This window comes from Alosa alosa, chromosome 18 (assembly GCF_017589495.1).
Source record: "Alosa alosa isolate M-15738 ecotype Scorff River chromosome 18, AALO_Geno_1.1, whole genome shotgun sequence".
Taxonomy (NCBI): domain Eukaryota; kingdom Metazoa; phylum Chordata; class Actinopteri; order Clupeiformes; family Clupeidae; genus Alosa; species Alosa alosa.
In genome coordinates this window covers 27865345-27882961 of record NC_063206.1, presented here as the reverse complement: position 1 = coordinate 27882961, position 17617 = coordinate 27865345, and the positions used below count along the sequence as shown (strand labels likewise).

The 17617-nt window shown below is 41.6% G+C and overlaps 1 protein-coding gene across 1 annotated transcript; it reads right to left on the bottom strand.

Moving 5' to 3' along the window:
* hmx3a (H6 family homeobox 3a) lies at positions 1-2852 on the bottom strand. Its single transcript, XM_048269963.1, has 2 exons — positions 1998-2852; positions 1-1523 (listed from the first exon to the last, which is right to left on the bottom strand). Exons 1-2 carry the CDS (start codon positions 2284-2286, stop codon positions 907-909), a joined length of 906 nt encoding a protein of 301 aa, XP_048125920.1. The 5' UTR covers positions 2287-2852; the 3' UTR covers positions 1-906.
* Between the last annotated feature and the right edge of the window lie 14765 nt (positions 2853-17617).

The following is a 17617-nucleotide window of genomic DNA, read 5'->3' as shown; positions in this document are numbered from 1 at the left end:
TTTATTTCACAACATATTTCAGCAATACAATATCAAAAAGTTATCTCTTCCTGTACAAAGGGCTATTGCCCTTATAAGGATTAAATATTTTATATACAAATGTACAAACACGTGTTCACTGAAACCATAAATTGAATAACACCAATTCACATTTGCTAGTGTAAAGTCCAGTTGTTGGCAGAACGATAGCCTATTTACTCCATTTAGGCAGAACATGTATACACAAGAAGAAAATGATTGTCCCACTGATTAAACCGCGTGTCAAGAGATGTCGGTCCCTTTTGAGAAGATCATAATTATAAGAACTATGTGGAAATATCGTTTTTAGTTTCCTTTCGAGTCAAAATAAAATTATGACTGGAAAGTAAGAGACTAAATTAAATATATAATAACACAATAAGTATTGATGTTCCAAAGGCTACAGTGCTTATTAGATTGCACATTAATCGGTGTAAAAATGTGATAGACTTCAAAGTGTGAAATCATATTCACAACACCTTTTAGTCTAAAAAACGCACGAGGCAGCTTGGTAATGGGGGTCTCCAAAAACCCTGAACATAATTTCCTGTAAAATAAAATAGAATTAATTCAAGGCCTAGTTGACATCCAGTGCCACTATACCTTAATAGTGAGAAATTATGTCCACCGTAAGAGATAACGGCAATCATAAGAGGCTTAATAATAATAATAATAATAATAATAATAATAATAATAATAATAGTATTAATAATAATAATAAGTGTTTAAATTAAAATACATTTCTCAACATTGGAAATCCCCTCTAGCCTATATCATGCTTATTTTATCTGAATTACAAAAATAGGTTGTTATTATAGTTATCGTATGGCGTTCTGTGTTCTTGTTATGTCATGTAATAAAAAAGTAATAATTAAAATTAAATTGATTTCAAACCGGTCTAAGTAGCGGAACGGATGTAACGACTGGGTGTGAATAATATACAGGGTGAGGAAACGTTAGGAGCGGTTGGCTGACAGGGACAGACCCCGGGGCGCCGCCACTCTCTGCGGCCGAGTTTTCGTGGTAGAGAATGGGTACTCGCACAATCCTTTGAGCCGCCGCATGGCTCAGATTGGCCGCCTCCAGCTCCGCGGCCAGCTGTCTCTTCCACTTGTTCCTCCGGTTCTGGAACCAGATCTTCACCTGTGTCTCCGTGAGGTGCAGAGAGGCAGCCAGACCGGCCCTCTCCGAGCTGCTCAGGTAGCGTTTCATGTCGAAGGTGGACTCGAGTTGGAACACCTGACTCCGGGAAAACACAGTCCGCGTCTTCTTCTTCCTACATGGCTTCTTGTCCGTGCCGTCCTCGCTTCTCTTCCACTCGTCTGCGCCACCCTCCTTCTTCGTGTCATCGGTGTCGCTTTCCTCCAGCACTATCTCGTCCGCGCTTTTATTGTCGTCTTCGTCATCTTTGGTGTCTGGCTCGGTCTTGAGCACCAGGTCTGGAGAATCCCGATCGGTGCCAGCAGACGTTGGAGAGGAGTCCCTTACGCTGGCCTTTTCTGCGGCTGTAAAAAAAACACACAACATATGCTTAATAAATGTCTAAGTCCAACATAATCAAAATGTATTTGCATTATTCCTATCATATACTGTATTTAATTCCTCTTCAGGTTTTAAAGCTATGCTGTTGAAAAGTTCGCCTAACTCTCAAACTCAAACACACACACACACACACACACACACACACACACACACACACACACACACACACACACACACACACGCACATACACACACACACACACACACTGTGTTATTACTTTACTTTTACCACTCACTTGATGTATTTACTTTCGAGGTCAATTTCAAAACCGCACATGACTAATCCAACGATTAAACAGTCAGATAGGCCTATTTGGAATAAGGTAGCCTAGTCCATACATATATCTGAAAGTCATACAACACATTTTTCATCAATGACCTAGACGCACGTACTAACACATAGTAAGTCTCCGTGCAATACAGTATGGTTTACATACCCTCTACAGTTCTTTGGAGGTGCGAGGAAGGACTAATCGTGTAGGGATACCACCAAGCCGATGCACGCTCTAGATATGCAGGTAGCGCGAACCTCTGTGTGGGGAAATCGAAGCGTGGAAAGTGAAGGTCTCCGACCTGCGAGAGTGAAAAACCGCCCTCCAGTCCGGCTTTCGATGGTGTGAGGACGGGCTTTGGTTTGGATGGCTTGCTGTCACAGTTCAGCAGGTTTTTGATGAAAAACGGAGAGTCTTTGGCCGGCGCACACGTCTCTGGCGTAGTCTCAGGCATGACAGCGTAGGCTAGGCTTGTATCTCTAACGCCTTCGACCACAAAATAAACGGGTTAAAACTTCCTCTGCAGGCTCTAGCAACAAGACAATTGTATTTCGCTGAAAGTCCTTCAATGGCTTGTGGTGGGATTTCAAAAGTCAGTGCTCTGCCGGCGAAAAAGCAGTCAGCAATAGCGATCAAATAAAGAAAAAGAGTAGAAAAACAAAAGTAAGATTAATCTTGCATCTTGCAGATCTTGAAAGAGATCCTCGATTGAAATGGAGCTCTGCTTGCTGCGTCAAGCTGGCGCCGGATGCTAATGATGAAATAAAAATGTCATCCAAGTTAAACGCGGAAAGTATACGGCGATTGGGCACGTACAATGGCAAATAGGATTAAGGAAGAGATGGGAAGTACAGAGTGAGAGAGAGGGGGAGCGAGTGAGTGAGTGAGAGCTAGGGACAGTGAATAGGATAAGAGCGAAATGTACCCTCCCAGACTTTGCGCTTTTTGCGCGTTGGCTGGAGGCTGGAGGCACTCCCGTGTTATTGGGTTTATATAGCCCAATTAGGTGGCAAATGAGGACAGACCATTAGTACAAAGGGATATGGCTTTTGCATGATCGTTGCTTACCTCATAATAGGAAATGGCTGGCTTGAAGTTGTTTCCCGAAAGTAAAACTTATCAAATGGTGTTGCTTTGGCTGTTAAGATTTCCAAGTTAACTTTGAACAAGTGTAAGCTATTTCTACCAGACACACTGTTGGAGAAAATCCACAATGAGATAATGCTGCACAAACATACAACATTTTTAATGAACAAGATCAACTGTAGACATAAATAGGGTCTAAGATACATGGAATTGTGAACATTAAGGCGGGAAAGTTTATTAGCAACAGGGTAATGTGTAGCCTGTTGCAGGGCTACGCCGCCAATCGCAAGGACTAATCGTGTAGCCATGACATTCATTCCTCTAGTATTTACTCACGATACAATCATATTTTAGAAACTTAAATATATATTTCTCCAGGCATCAGAGCAGCCAATGAATTGCAATATGAAAAAATGCGTATGGATAAAAGTTTTTATCAATCACAAACGTTTATATCGGTTTATCAGCCATAAGCCACTATTGAATCGGTGACATGTATATGTGCAAACTTATTCATGATCAAAGTAGACCTATATAACAAATCGGATAGGCTATTTATGCTTACATCAAATCATTTGTTTGTTCAATTATACGATCTCTCTCTCTCTCTCTTACACACACACACACACACACACACTCTCTCTCTCTCTCTCTCTCTCTCTCCTTTCTCTCTCTGTTATCTACAGCCTGTTGCCTCTTGGTGGCATTATATTATTATGAAAGAGAAATCATTTCAACCTTTGAATAGATAGGGTATTTTAAAATTAAAAGACCAGATAGGAATGGTGGTTCGTTATCCGCAGAATGGAGAAATGAAATATCCTAAAACAGATAGTAAAATCATAACAATAACATGCATGTATATAGACTATGGAAGTTGTATGAAAAAATGATATAGCCTATGTCGATGACAAATTTAAGTTAGGAAAAAAGAAAAAAGGCCAAAATAACTGCCATAGGTCCTTGTTATCATGTAAACAGTGACGTCTATTAAGTTGACGTGACCCAGTCGAAGTCGCAATTTTGTGATTAGCTTATAGGCCTATAGCGTTATGAGACTAGAGGACATTTCTTGAACATCCCATGAACTTCCCCGTCACTCTCCATGAACAAGATTATTGGTAAGCATGTATTTCCACATCCTCAGGTGTGTGTGTGTGTGTGTGTGTGCATAGGCGATTACTGCACTGAGAAGCAACCTATAACCTAGTGATGATAGCCTATCATTTAAAATATTCACATTGTTAATTCAATTTAGGAGGTTAAAATACAAACCTGATGTCTGGAAGTCTATTGACCATGATGATGGAGTTCGACTAGTCGTAGCCGACCTCAAAATCATTGAGAAAAGCATTGGCCTATATGCCACATAAGAAGCTAGTGTCCTCTATGGGCCATGACAAATAACTGCAAGGGAGAGCTGCCAAATCAAGATATTGAACCTGATTAAACCCACGCGCAGTTAGTAGTAGTCTGTGATGACAGCATTTCTTCTCTAGGCTGGCCTCATTACCTTTTATTACTGGATTTTATCTATTTTACTAAATGATATAGACCAAGGAATATTTTGCATAACCCACACATAGCTACACATCAAATGTGATTAGCGCTTGAAGACCAATGAGGCTTTTTGTTGATATTGTAGTCAGCTAGCTTTAGAGAAGTAATATCAGTAGGAGCATCCACTTTGCCTTTATTTGTTTTGTATAATTTCGGACTCATACAGAAGACCATTAGCGCTTTGTTATTCTAACATTTTAATATTTATGGTATTTACTTGCATGAAGGCTATACATTTGGAAATTTGCGCACATTAATCCACCAACATGCATGATATAAAGTTACACCTGCAGTTTTCAGAATTGTATGTGTTCAAATATTAGTTTCTAGCACGCAGCCAGATAAAGTGCTTTCCCCCCCATTTAGCCTACATGCGTAATGAAGTCTGGTTCATTAAGGCCATAGTTGAGATCTCCTTTAACTATGAGGTAATTACCTCTCCAGTTACCCATAGGCCTAAGTCGGGTGTCCGATAAGAATGGACTGACACATGGCACTGTCGAGGTGTCTTGTCACCACCAGTTAGACACGCCCATTTGTGCTAATCCACAGATTTAATTGCCATGTCTTGTTTTGGTTTCAAATAATCATCAAGTGTCATAAAATATGGCCTGCAATAGACAATTTCTTATTATTTAGGGGCTAGTTTTGACCGCGAGTTTGTTGTCATGGTCTGTGTCACGAGCAGACTTCAGCGCGTATTATTGTTACAAAGCTTTTTAAGGAGAGTCAGGGGGATGTGTTGAGATTATTTAAAGTCCTGCGAAGCTGAACTAAAAAAAAAAAACACTCATGATAGTAATCATGACTGTACTTTTAGTAGCCTATACGATATATCAGTCGAGTTAGTATACAAAATCATTATTCCTTTTGTGGTAATTGAGGAGTCTCAGATGTTAATAATTAAAATCCAGTTCCCCAGCGCCATCATGTGTTAGGATGGATTACTTTATATAGGAGCATACTGACAGGTAACAGACCAATAGTTAGCCTGCTATTTTGTGGGCGTGTGTGTTCAATAGTATTAGACCACATGGCAAATGCTAAAAAGATCTATCCTTTTATTTTTTTAAAATACCAATTTAGTTTGTAAAGGTCATAGGAACATGGCAGGTTTTACTTATTTGAAACTTGTCTATATGGACAATTTGGACAGCCTATTTATTATGTAGAATTTTACTGATTTGCAGCAGGCCTAGGCTAAACTTTTATGACTGAAACACATGGATGGTTGGCAATGTACAAAAAAAAAAACTTTGTTTGAAAAATCATAACATAGACTTCTCACAAATAATCAACAGAATATTTCTACATTAACTAATTAGAGAACACGTGGTGTAGGCTACATAGTACCATTGTTGAAGTTGGCCTCTGTATGTTCTTACTTGCACCTATTTGGCGGGAGGTAATGTAGGCCTGCCCTGACTTATATTATTTATATCCAAGTACGGAGTTATTGATTATTTCACCAAGAAAATGACGAATGGCATTGCCGAATGACACGGTCAGCAGGTTCTATTAAAGAAATGATAGTATTTCTCATGGTTTGTTAAAAGGTCCAGTTTAGATACTTTATAGGTTTACATCCATCACCTTCTAACGACCGGCAAGATGAAAAACGCGCACCTCACTGACAATAGCTGGATGCCGCTAACTCGGGGGTGTAATTGCTCTCGTATTATATATAGATTTTTGTTTTGATATCTTGTGAGTTTCTTTCTACTGCCTGATATTGTGATAAAAGACATGAATTAAATTCAGAGAGCTTCCAGAAGAGAAAAATGAGAGAGGCTTTGAGAGGGAGCCAAGCCATGGGTGAATAAAGATGGTGGATAGACCATTTAAAGCTGTGATGTGCTATTACATCATCAGTATGCATCACACAAATACATTTGTAGCAGAAAGCTCTGATTTTTGAAAAGATAGTTAAATAGCTCTGCTCCTCTAATGGCCATCACCAAGGGGGCTTACTTATTTTAAATATTATATACTGTGGATATACAGAATATGTGTTCACAACCATTGTCCAAACAAGGAACATACTTAAATCTGTAGGTTGGATTTGCATCTTTGCAATTGGTCAAGAAGAAAATGGACATGCAAGAAACCGCCTGTCAAAAGCATGATCTTTTTTCTTTTCTTCTGACAGCATTTAGTGCATTAATGCCCTAGACCGTTTGAATGAAACCATATAAAGGTGGTTGAAGGTCAGGGCGATGGGCTGACCGTAAGGTTGGACTATTGGATTTAAGCGTGGCATTTAACTTGTAAAGGAGTGGCACTGGCCCGCTGCTGACCTGGCCGTCACTTAATTGGAATTGTATGGGTATTGATTGGCCCGTGGACACGCCGGACAGTCTGAGTTACAGCGTGATTAGCAAACGTATCTGCTGAGGCTTTTTACTGGCCCATCCCAAGGCCTCTAGGATGAGTGAGTCTCAAGGCCTCAGTGTCATGGGTGATGGGAAGTCCAGCTCAGCAGGGGTCCACTGTCCACCTCCCAGTGGGATGGCGGTTGGGGGAACAAGTTGATGGCCAGGAATTTGAGAGGATATGCAATGAAGGATGCTGCAGATTTTCCATGGCATAACTATAGATAGACTGTACTGGCATTCACAACGTGTTATGGCACTGGTGCTATTATTTGTGTTTACATACGTAGGACATGAAGAAAGTCACTTGATCTACCCTGAGCAAGTTGAAATGCAGACAGTTTGTTTAATACTTTTTAACATTTTGGTTGTCAAAATGACACCATATACAGTGAATGAAATATTCAGTGAAGTTAGACATATATCATCATAATCATCAATGACTTGCCCTCCCACATGTGGTGTTTGGCAGAGTTGTCTGCTTGTCCAAGATTGTTTCATCATGGACTACATACTGCAGTGGGCTGATTTCCCTAAAGCCTAGTCTAAGACTAAAAGCACTTTGTTTCAATGAAGATTTTCATTGTACTCCTTTTGTCTGCTAATAGGACTGTAATAGTACGTAATGTACGAGAAAAGTACAGTTAGAAAATTATCACATAGGGACTGCTTCTTTATAAGCGCACACACACTCTGCACACCTTATCCCTACCCCATCCCACCCACATCAAAGTTTAAGTGCAGGTACACAAACCCACACACATGAAGCAACATTTCTGTTGTGGACGGTGTCAGTTGTCAGTGCTCAGAAGGGCTCAACATTTATAGGTGGTCAATTCACAGACATCCAAGCATGTGCTCTAATGCATAGAGATGTGAAACCATGCATACACACACACACACACACACACACACACACACACACACACACACACACACACACACACATTCATACCCACACCCAGACTTACAGTATAGTCATTCAAATGCATAGCATGCATTTAAAGTGGTGACATCTTATGCAGCACTTCCGCATGCACCCTCACTGCTCTCCCATCTGTGGCCTGCTGTGGCGACGCATGTCGTGGCCACCTGGTCTTACCTGTACCCAACACATTCTCTCTCTCTCTCCCTAACCCCCCCCTCTCTCTCGGCGTGTGTATGTCATTACGACGGCGTAATCCAGTCGGGGCTACACCGGCCTTCTTATCAGTGTCAGTGCTGAGATATAGATATGGGCTGGGTTACAAATGGCCCAAATGCACAGGCGGCAGAGCAGCCCATCAATAAAGCAATTTCTGGTGTCATAACAGCGGCGCTTTTCCTAAAGCCAACCTTTCAAAAACTTTTCCCTCTGCAAATCGCCACAGCCCCACCATTAGACTCCTGCCTTGTGGATTTAATGGATTCCGTACAAATAATATTCCACCGTAATGGAAAAGGTTGAAGTCACTGAAGACAGATGAAGTCATAAACACGTATAATTGAGAATCAAAGACCGATAAATTTTAAACTGCTATCCATTCTCTCTTTTTTAGATGATGATCTATGTGGCACAGGCATCTAGAAAATGGAAGAGATTATGGCTGGAAATTATAACAATAAATTTTCTAAACATACACCTTGATTATGCTTCGATTTTTGGATGTGGTGGGGTGGGGTGTGTGTGTGTGTGTGGGGGGGGGGGTAGTGGTATGGTCAGGATCGCTGAAAGCTTGCAGGCTAAATGGCGCCATAAAATAGGTTCTGTGCTCTTTCGCCTGGGGAGCGAAGGCATGCCTGGAGGTGTCATTTTCTCCCTCTAAATGGGGGGAAATGAATTGTGTAATTTATTGCAAACTGCAGCACAGTGAGATTAGATCAGCATATCCCATCAAAGGAACAACAATCAATCAGCCTCCAGTTAACAGCTTGAAACACATAAACCAGGGCACCTAATGGCTTTCCAATTTAGCAGATTGATAGACTTATCCGCTCCCGAGGGATGAATTAAGAAAATCGGGTACTTTCACACTTTCTTTTGACAGCACCCCTCTCTACAGAAAGGAAAAAAGGAAAAACCTCTTCCCTTCTTCCCTCCCATGGACTTTAAATAGTGAACCAGGAGTGTGTGCCTGGTGAATACCTCTGAGGAGAAAAAAAAGTGGGGAAGAGAGAGAGGGAGCCCAGCTGAGTATTTGTTATTCAGATGAGCGGGGAAGCGTGTCCGATGTGTGGAAGGATCTCATTTTAATGAGCTGATTATCACAGGTCATTTAGAACTGTAAAATCAGGCGGCCATTCACGAGCCCTGTGTAAAGACATATAAATGTGACCCTGGTGGCCTACTCAACTGAGTGGAAGAGAAAGGGCTTCGCAGTACTGAAGCACTCACAGCACTGAAGATTTATGAAAGAGACGAGATTCACTTCACATAGGAGGAGAAACATAAACAAAATAAACAAATATACAAAATTGTGATGCTTATCATTTTGGCAAAGGAGTAAAATGCTTTTGCTGATGAGGGCTGTGAGTAGAAAAACACCTTGATGTGCTAAAAAGAAAATAAAAAAAATAATAAATACCTGTTCTCATAATGACACACCTTAAGGAGTATTTTTCAGACTAACTAGCACAGCAACTTCAAATTAGGGGAGCAAAGCCAGAGTATCATGTTATAAACTGCACTCAGCATATAGAATAGCAGCATATACAATTCCTATCAGCAGGTCCCTTGAGCTCATTTATCTCTCTGTATTGTTACATTATTAAGGAGCTGTTTGTGTCCTGGGGAGAATGAGAAAGTGTTATTTTAGACTGTCGTGATGGCAGAGAAAGAGCCAAGAAGGGAGAAACAGATAGAGAGGCAGAGCGACTCAGTGCGAGAGCGAGACAGTGGATGAGAACAAACTAAACTTACCAGGAATGATTCAAGTGGTGCAGACTGACCTCACCCTGCATTAAAAGGAGTCTCCTTTTCATCCCACTGCGTTGTGTGTGATACATTTCTCCCTGTGACCTGTGCTTCAAAACTTCTGCCATCCCACTTAGGTTGCACGATTGACTGCCAATCATGTCTGGATTTGTCATTGCAGGTGATCTGTCTACAAGCAGAAAAGAGACAGGACAAATGTGACCAGATTACTACACTTTAGGATTAAAGGTCACAGAGGTAAATCCAGGTAAATCAGAAAACACACCCAGCTGGCTAGTTAGCTACACTGTACTCTGCCTAATAATTTAGTAGGGTGAGCTAATTGTGCAGGGAATTCAACAGTTGCAAAGCTGCACCGTAGCTCAGGTACCTGGATGTCCAATTAATTAGTGACAGTGACATTCAATCAGAGGCCACTATTTCAAATGGAAACAATGCTTGTTTGTGCCATGATTTCAGGACACGTTTTTGGCACAACTCTAACCCTCCATTCTGCTCCCTGTTTTCCAACACAAATACTTTGAACTTTCCACCTTGCCAGTAGCATTAACATGGTCGCTGATTACAGAGTGTTGAGCTTACAGAGTGTTGAGCTCTGGTCTGCATGCCAAGCCATTAAAAATCAGTTGTTATCGCAGGTAAAGGGAGCTCCCTAAGCCCTGAGTGGATCAGCAGGTTCTGATGTCCGCGTACTGGCTAAAGCGGAGGCTTCGCGGGCTTCTCCTGTGGCTGCGCGTCTATCAGGGCAGGAAACCCGAGTGGAAACACAAACAGAAGACGCGGCATGGCTCTATCTGCAGCCGCTCGGCTTCTGTTACACTTCAACCCAGCACCTGAATGGCTCATGTCGGACCACCAGGTTGCCTTATCACCAGCCAGCGGATCAGAGCAACACTTCCCCAGCTCTCCAGGGACAGCTATGACTATCTTAAAAGAGCAAAGCGTCAATCACTTACTTTTAACCAGTCAATTAAGTGCTGAGGTACAATGAGAGGAGGTAAACCAGAACAAAAAACAGAACTACATTAAAAAAGCATTGAAAGATATCTAGAGAAAGGGACAGAAAGGCCAGTGTGTGTGTGTGTGTGTGTGTGTGTGTGTGTGTGTGTGTGTACGGTGCAGTGTTAACCAGCTCTAAAACTTTGCTACTTTTAAAAGAGAACATCTGCAGGTAAATAAAGCATGTTTCCCTCAGTTAGGAAAAAAAATAGCGCTTTCAATTTCTTGAAAGCACCGGCATGATTTAATTCCTCCTTACAAAAGAAGAAAGGGCAGATCTACTAGGTGTCTTATTTGCAAGTCAGTCCTCAGGGCAGGCCTTGAATGAATTGTCAGCCATTTTCTCAGCCATAAATAAAGGACCAAGCTCAGATGGACCCCAGATCAACAGAATACAAATCCAGACTTTTCCTGTTTATGTCTTTCCTTCAAATGCCAGCAGGGAGCACAATTAACAGCCTGGAGTCTGAGAGACATACATTACTCCTCTAGACCAGCTGGAGATGAAAATAAAATCAACTGGATAGTATGGTATATAGGTATCAGAATGGCTATCAGGGTGGGTATATTCCACATCAGATGGTATGTAGTGATCAAAATGGGTTTTGTCCTTTTTTGTTTAACTTTTTACTCATACCACCCTCCATTTTGCAGTAGGCCCAGGGATCATCCCGGCAAGTTCATTATGCAGTTTAGAATAAAGGCCATGCATGTGGTTTTGAATGAGCGTGTGGCAGGCACATCGGCGCAGGGCCATATGTGAGGCCTTGGGCTATTGAAGTAAAACAAACAAATCAACATGTATATAGGTTTAATAAAAGGGGAGTCCAGTATTTAGTCTCCTTGGAGTCAGTGGAGGGAACCCATACATCTTACTGCTTATCCGTTTTCTGTCGTGGGCTGCCGTTTCACCTCTCCCTCTCTCCCTCACCATCTGTTTGCAGAGAAGGTGTGCTATTCAGGATCTGTCCATTACGCTTAGGCGCAAAGAAACATTGATTATTTGTAAAAACATAAGTGCAAATCAAACCAACGGTGCTCAAATAGATGAGTGGCCCCCTGTATCTGCACACACATGAGAATTGAGACAATTATTAACCGATTGACTTTGTGATGGTCACATTCTTTTTCTACCTGTCTTTCATTTATTTTGCTTTTTTTTATTTCTTTTTTTTGCTTTCCCCTTTGCAAAGACCTTGACTGAATTGTCATTCCCTTATGGCCATTTCCTTCTCTCTCTCCCTCCCTCCCTCTTTTGTTCTCTCTTTTCCTCTCTCTTTTTCTACCCTACACTGTGCCATAAAGGAATTTATTCCCAGACTCCAGATGAAACCTTTCCCTCAGCCTCTTATATATTTTGCTTTCTATTTCACTTTAATAGCGAAAAAATTGGTTACATATTCTTTTACAGCCCTCCAATGCCATTATGGCGCCTGTTGTCATTCGATTATTTATGGAAAACTATTTCATGCTTACTTACATTTGCTACTTATTTTCCCCGCGTGGCCTACAGCACATTCAACCCATTCCAGAAAGCCTTAAAGCCAATTCTTTACCAGTCTACAGGTCGGCCCTTCTCCCCCTTCCCGGGATTGAAATGCCACAGGAGGAGGGGAACAGAGGTTGGGCAGGGGCTAGGTATGGGTAAGGTAAAGGAGGGGCATAGAGAATAGATAGACCAGAGTCGGGGGAAAATGGAGGTGAAACAAAAGGGAAGAATAATAGGAAGAAAATGCACTGAAAGTTAAGAGAATTAAATAAGGGTCCTAAAAAGAAATAAAAAAAAGGTTTCATAGCTCTCATAACTCCATAGCAGAGGTGTGGAAGAATCAAGAGTACAGAGAGGATGAAAAGACTAAACTAGGAAATAAGAAGCTAGATAGTCATCTTAAATAATGTGGGTGTGTGTTTGAGCAGGTTCAGTCCCCCAAAATACATTTTCAACACTAACATACAAACAGGGGAAATGTTATAAACTATAAAGTGGATAAAGACTCAAATTAATCTAAATACTGAACATATTTTAAGTTTTAGGATTTAGGCAAGTTTTAAGATTTAGGATTTTAATGCCAATGATGAAGGATGGTGTGCTATCCTTCCTGGGTTGCCAAAGCCTCACCTTCCTTAGTCTGCACAACATCACCATGTTCTCTGCTCCAGTTTGAGCGGGGATGGCTGGTTTGTCACTGTCACAATGGCCAACGAGGGTAAGTAATGATCCCACCCAGTGTGGCTTGACAGCGGGACGCATTTCCCCTTCACATTCCCTCCCCAGCCAGTGAAAGGTCCAGCTGGACACAGCCGCAGATCGATACGGGGGCAGGGGGTCAAAGTTCAGTCATTTCTCCCATTATGGCCCCAACTGCTCGCATCATCTCCTGGCTAACGACGCCTGCAGTACTGGCCTGGGTCATTTGGGTCTCAGAATGTTGCTGTTTTGTTCCTTCTCCCTCTCCCTTGCCTACAGGACTGTATATAAAATGGAAAACTTTAATACACAGAATACTCACAGTTTGTGCTTTTATTCCCCGCCTCTTCAACTTCTTCCCTGTATGAATACATCTAACACTTCACAACACTGATCTATACAAATTTAATAACTCATTTATAACTATCTTATTAATTGCTAGTCAATATATACCAAGTAGCTAATTATATGTCGTACCTCAGTCTGAGGTCCCCTACAAACCCATCCACTCAGCCTGTAGTGGTTTCCTTGTCTGAGTGAGTCATTTTGGAGACCCAGGATATCCTTCTGCTCTTGATTGTGTTGGATCAATAACCAATACATTCAAAGGGCAGCCCTCTCATTAGCTACAATTAATCTGAGACCTCCTACATGTGCTAATCAGTTGTGCTAACCAGCACCCCTCTCCAATGCCTGAAAGTATACTGACACAGACACTATTCATTCAGAGCACGATATGGACTGGCCACAGGACTTACGGTCTAGTTGGCTTCATCACTTAAAATGAAAAAAACACCACTATCAGGGACCCCAGGCAACAAAGGCTTTTGCATGAGTGCAAACTATAAACATGCAATTTGCTAATTAGTTGACACCACATCAAATAATTGTATACTTAATGTGGGCGTTCATAATAATAAATGAGGGGCACAAATGAGATAGGGATAGTGAAAATATCAAATAATGATACTTACCACATTACTAGTGGTAGGCCTAAAGGGCTACCAATATGGTCTTGTCTAACAATGGTTCATGGGCCACGGTAAAAGCAAAGAAAGCTGGAAGGCAACGACAAAAACACTTATCAGGGGTGGCTGAGGGCCCTGGGGGCTTGGCCCGACATGTTTGGTGCTGCTGCATGTAACCAGCGGGCTGTGAAGAGGCCGAGCGTTTTAAAGATGTGACAGAGGATGCTCTAAATTATTTGACCAGGGACAGCGCTATCCATTAGGCCTGCTCTCTGCGGCCGGTGTGAAACGCTCGTATTGGGGCAACTGTGCGTTCGGAGATATCATTCAAGACGATGAACTACAGCTGCCGTCTGACATGCGAGAAAAATGCCTCCACTTTTCAGGCTGTACAAATGGCGTTTGGCTGCGATAACTCACGAGTGGACACTTCATTTCACGTCGAGAGCGACTGGACCCAGTCACAAGCTATTATACCATCTTCTTTATTAGTGGCCTGTAGTTTTGGTGTTGGGCCCCTCAGATAAATACAGCTAAAATGCCACTTCACTCAGAAATATTGGACCATTCCTCTCGTGCCTGACTGGGTCCAGATGGCAACCTGTTTCAGGTGTTATAAACCTTTTTTTGAGGACACGTGATCGTCGTGCCAGCTATCACTCACCCTGAGTGCCATCATATGCAGGCCAATAGAAGTGATCAGTAGAATTTCCTCCAGGCTTCCCGCACAGGAATCATAGTCAAGATAATTGATTACCACTTTATTATTTAAAAATTGCTTGCAGAAATGAATATTAACTCAGGTGAAAAGGAACAAATGGCTTTGCGTATACCTGAGAATGCCACCCATTTATGAGTAATTGTCTCATTCGTCATCGGTGACGTCGTGTTTTATGGATGTAAAGTCTCTCCATCGTTCCAGAGGAAAGAGCCAAGCAGACAGAAGAAGCTCGTCACCTATGAAGTTTGAATCCTTCCTCTGCAGTGGCCTGGTGCGTTGCTACGGTGACGAGGGGGACCATTCAGACTTCATGCCGTGACAGCAGTTTTATCGTGCGTCGCATCATAAAGTCACGCCGTTTGCGGTACGCATCCCCGACACTTTTATTAAACACCTATTCAGTCTGCGTGGGGCTTGAGATCTGTCCAGATAAATCCTCATGAATAGTATAACTGTCTGTCGGAAGACAGTCGTGTCATAGCACACGACGACAGAAACGATGCATGGCAAGTCAGGGTTGGAGGTGTAATTTCACCCGTGAAAAATGTCTTCACTCGCACACGTAGCCTATTAATTCATTTGTCCCCAATGTTATATGTTTGCTTTTTTTGTTGTTTTGTTGTCAACAAAACGACATACATTTTTTGAGGTCTCGGATGAGCCCAGATTTTTGTGCGTGTTTCTGTCATATGAAATTTGCACATTTATCAGGAGATTAAAATAGCACAAATTTGAATTCTGTGAGGAGGAAATTTTCTCTGGCACACGCAGGAAATTAATCAGGAAAAAGTACCTTTGTGTGGGGCGCATTGCTTTATCACGCCTAATCTGTTCTTTGTGAAAATGTGGCTCGCCCCAATCCTTGGCAATCGAGGACAGCATTGCAGCTTTGTGAAAAACCACTTGTTCCCCGGAATAATTAGAGATCTCATAACCGCATTAAAAGGGACGGCTGGGGGAGGAGAGTGGAGACTGAAGCCTTGTTTGCCCATTTAAAGTGTGATCCAGATAATGGTGTCTCATCAAAGGTAGCAATTACATTCATTACACAGAAGGCTCAGCTCAGCAGCAAGGAAATTAAGTGGCAAAAGAATGAAAAGCTTAATATGTACTTCCTTTATCCCAGGCTGTCTCCTCCCTTCTTTTTCTTTAGCTTTTCAGGCGCCCCTGTGTTGAATAAAGAATGGGCGGGGGTTTCAAGACATCAATAGTGTCGGGGTGAGAAGAATAAACCCCTGCCAAAGCCCTCCTTCACCTTTTTCTGTGCTTGCGGTCTGCCGTTTGCAGTGGCTCTGGGACCAGGAGCATCACTATAGCTGCACTTTTCAAATATGAGAGAAAGGCTTTTCTTTAGAGTGAATGTCCTCTATGGCTTTTAAATGAGCTCAGCATATGACAGGAGTCTCTCAGAAAAAAAGGGCTGAGGGGGCCTTCTCCAAATTAATACCCTATTTCTTTTCAGGGGGAAATTAATTGTTTCGTGTTCTATAAAACCACAAACAGCACACAAATCAAGCAGTCCAGTGGAGAAGGAAGCTCTTTCTTTTCAAAGCCATTTAAATGTGAATTAGGGCAAGTGGGTGACTCCACGAGTCTGCCCTCCCACCCCCACTGACAAACAACGTTCAGGAGCAGGTGTACTTTTAGATCTGTCATGAATATGTCCTATACTAATTAAAGGAACACACTATGACAGTTAAAACTAAATTTACCATTTAACAAAGTCACAGAACAATATAAAAAAGTAATGGGAATAAGTAAGTGTGGTGCACTGTATACAGACACACTTATCCAAACTGAAAAATAATATTGCATTAAGATCGTATTGGTATGTACAACAATAAAATATTTATACAATGACAATATCATTACACAACACAGTCCCCTTTCGATCTCTATGCATCATGTTACAGTGCACTGTTTGGTCACAACCCATAGCAGTGTGGTAACATGTAGGCCTACCATCAGACAACATTTGAATTACATTTGACCACCTGCGATCACAACAATGAGATATCCATTACTATTTGGCTCACCCTAGGATAAGAATACAATGGAAAATAGTTCTGCTTCATGGTTTTACACACAGGAAATTCTTCTATATTTCAGAGGCCTTTTTAATCATTGTGATAATTAGTTGCTACGAATAATTTTGAAGTGTGGTGCTAAAGGAACAATAACACTCAACAAGAGGTGTACTTTCAGAACTCTAATTAATCTTTCTCAAACTGACAAATTATTGTCACCCCTTGTGAATTATTTAAAAGGAAGTGGCTTCACTGGAAACCCGAGCATAATTAAATTGCAATAAAATAACATTAGTGCCGACAGGCCATTAGAAGGTGCTGTAATTGACTGCTGCAGGGGTCGTAGTTCAGCCGGCGAAGGTCGCCTGTCACGTCGGTGGAAAAGCCCTGAAAGCACTTGTTTCCCTACAGTCCACCTGGGTGTCCAGTTTCCTCTTATATGTCCAGTTCTGCCACTGCGTCTAAGACAGCAATATTTTATCTGATCTTGTGAGGTCATTGTTATCTGGATGTGTCATATGAAATATGTATGTTGGATTTGCAGCATAGCAACAGGGAAATCATGTAAACAACTTTGAAGATCCATATTGTGGCTTCAAAATACCTCTAAGCTGAACTTAATACTCAAGCCTATATGTGATATTACAGCAGGCTACATCATGACACAAAAAATCCTCTTAGTAGTAAGGCCTACCATTAATTTCACTAGGCCTGTATGGGAGAGGTTTCTTGGTCCTGCTAGGGTCTCATGCTTTGTTGTCATATGCCATCTAGTGGTTTCACATGAAACATACAACCACACTTTCCATTTTTTTTTTATTGACGGCAACCAATAAAAATGCCAACATCAGCTTTTACATTTTACAATAGTATATTTGATACAAATGTTAAATCCACACTGATAGACTCAAAAGTTGTTAAATCCACATTGTTCTCTCAAAAGTTGAACT

Coding starts and splice junctions, on each gene's coding strand:
- hmx3a (XM_048269963.1), bottom strand. CDS start 2,286: ATGCCTGAGACTACGCCAGAGACGTGTGCGCCGGCCAAAGACTCTCCG. Junction 1,524..1,997: donor CCTCCAAAGAACTGTAGAGG/GTATGTAAACCA, acceptor TTTTTTTTACAG/CCGCAGAAAAGGCCAGCGTA.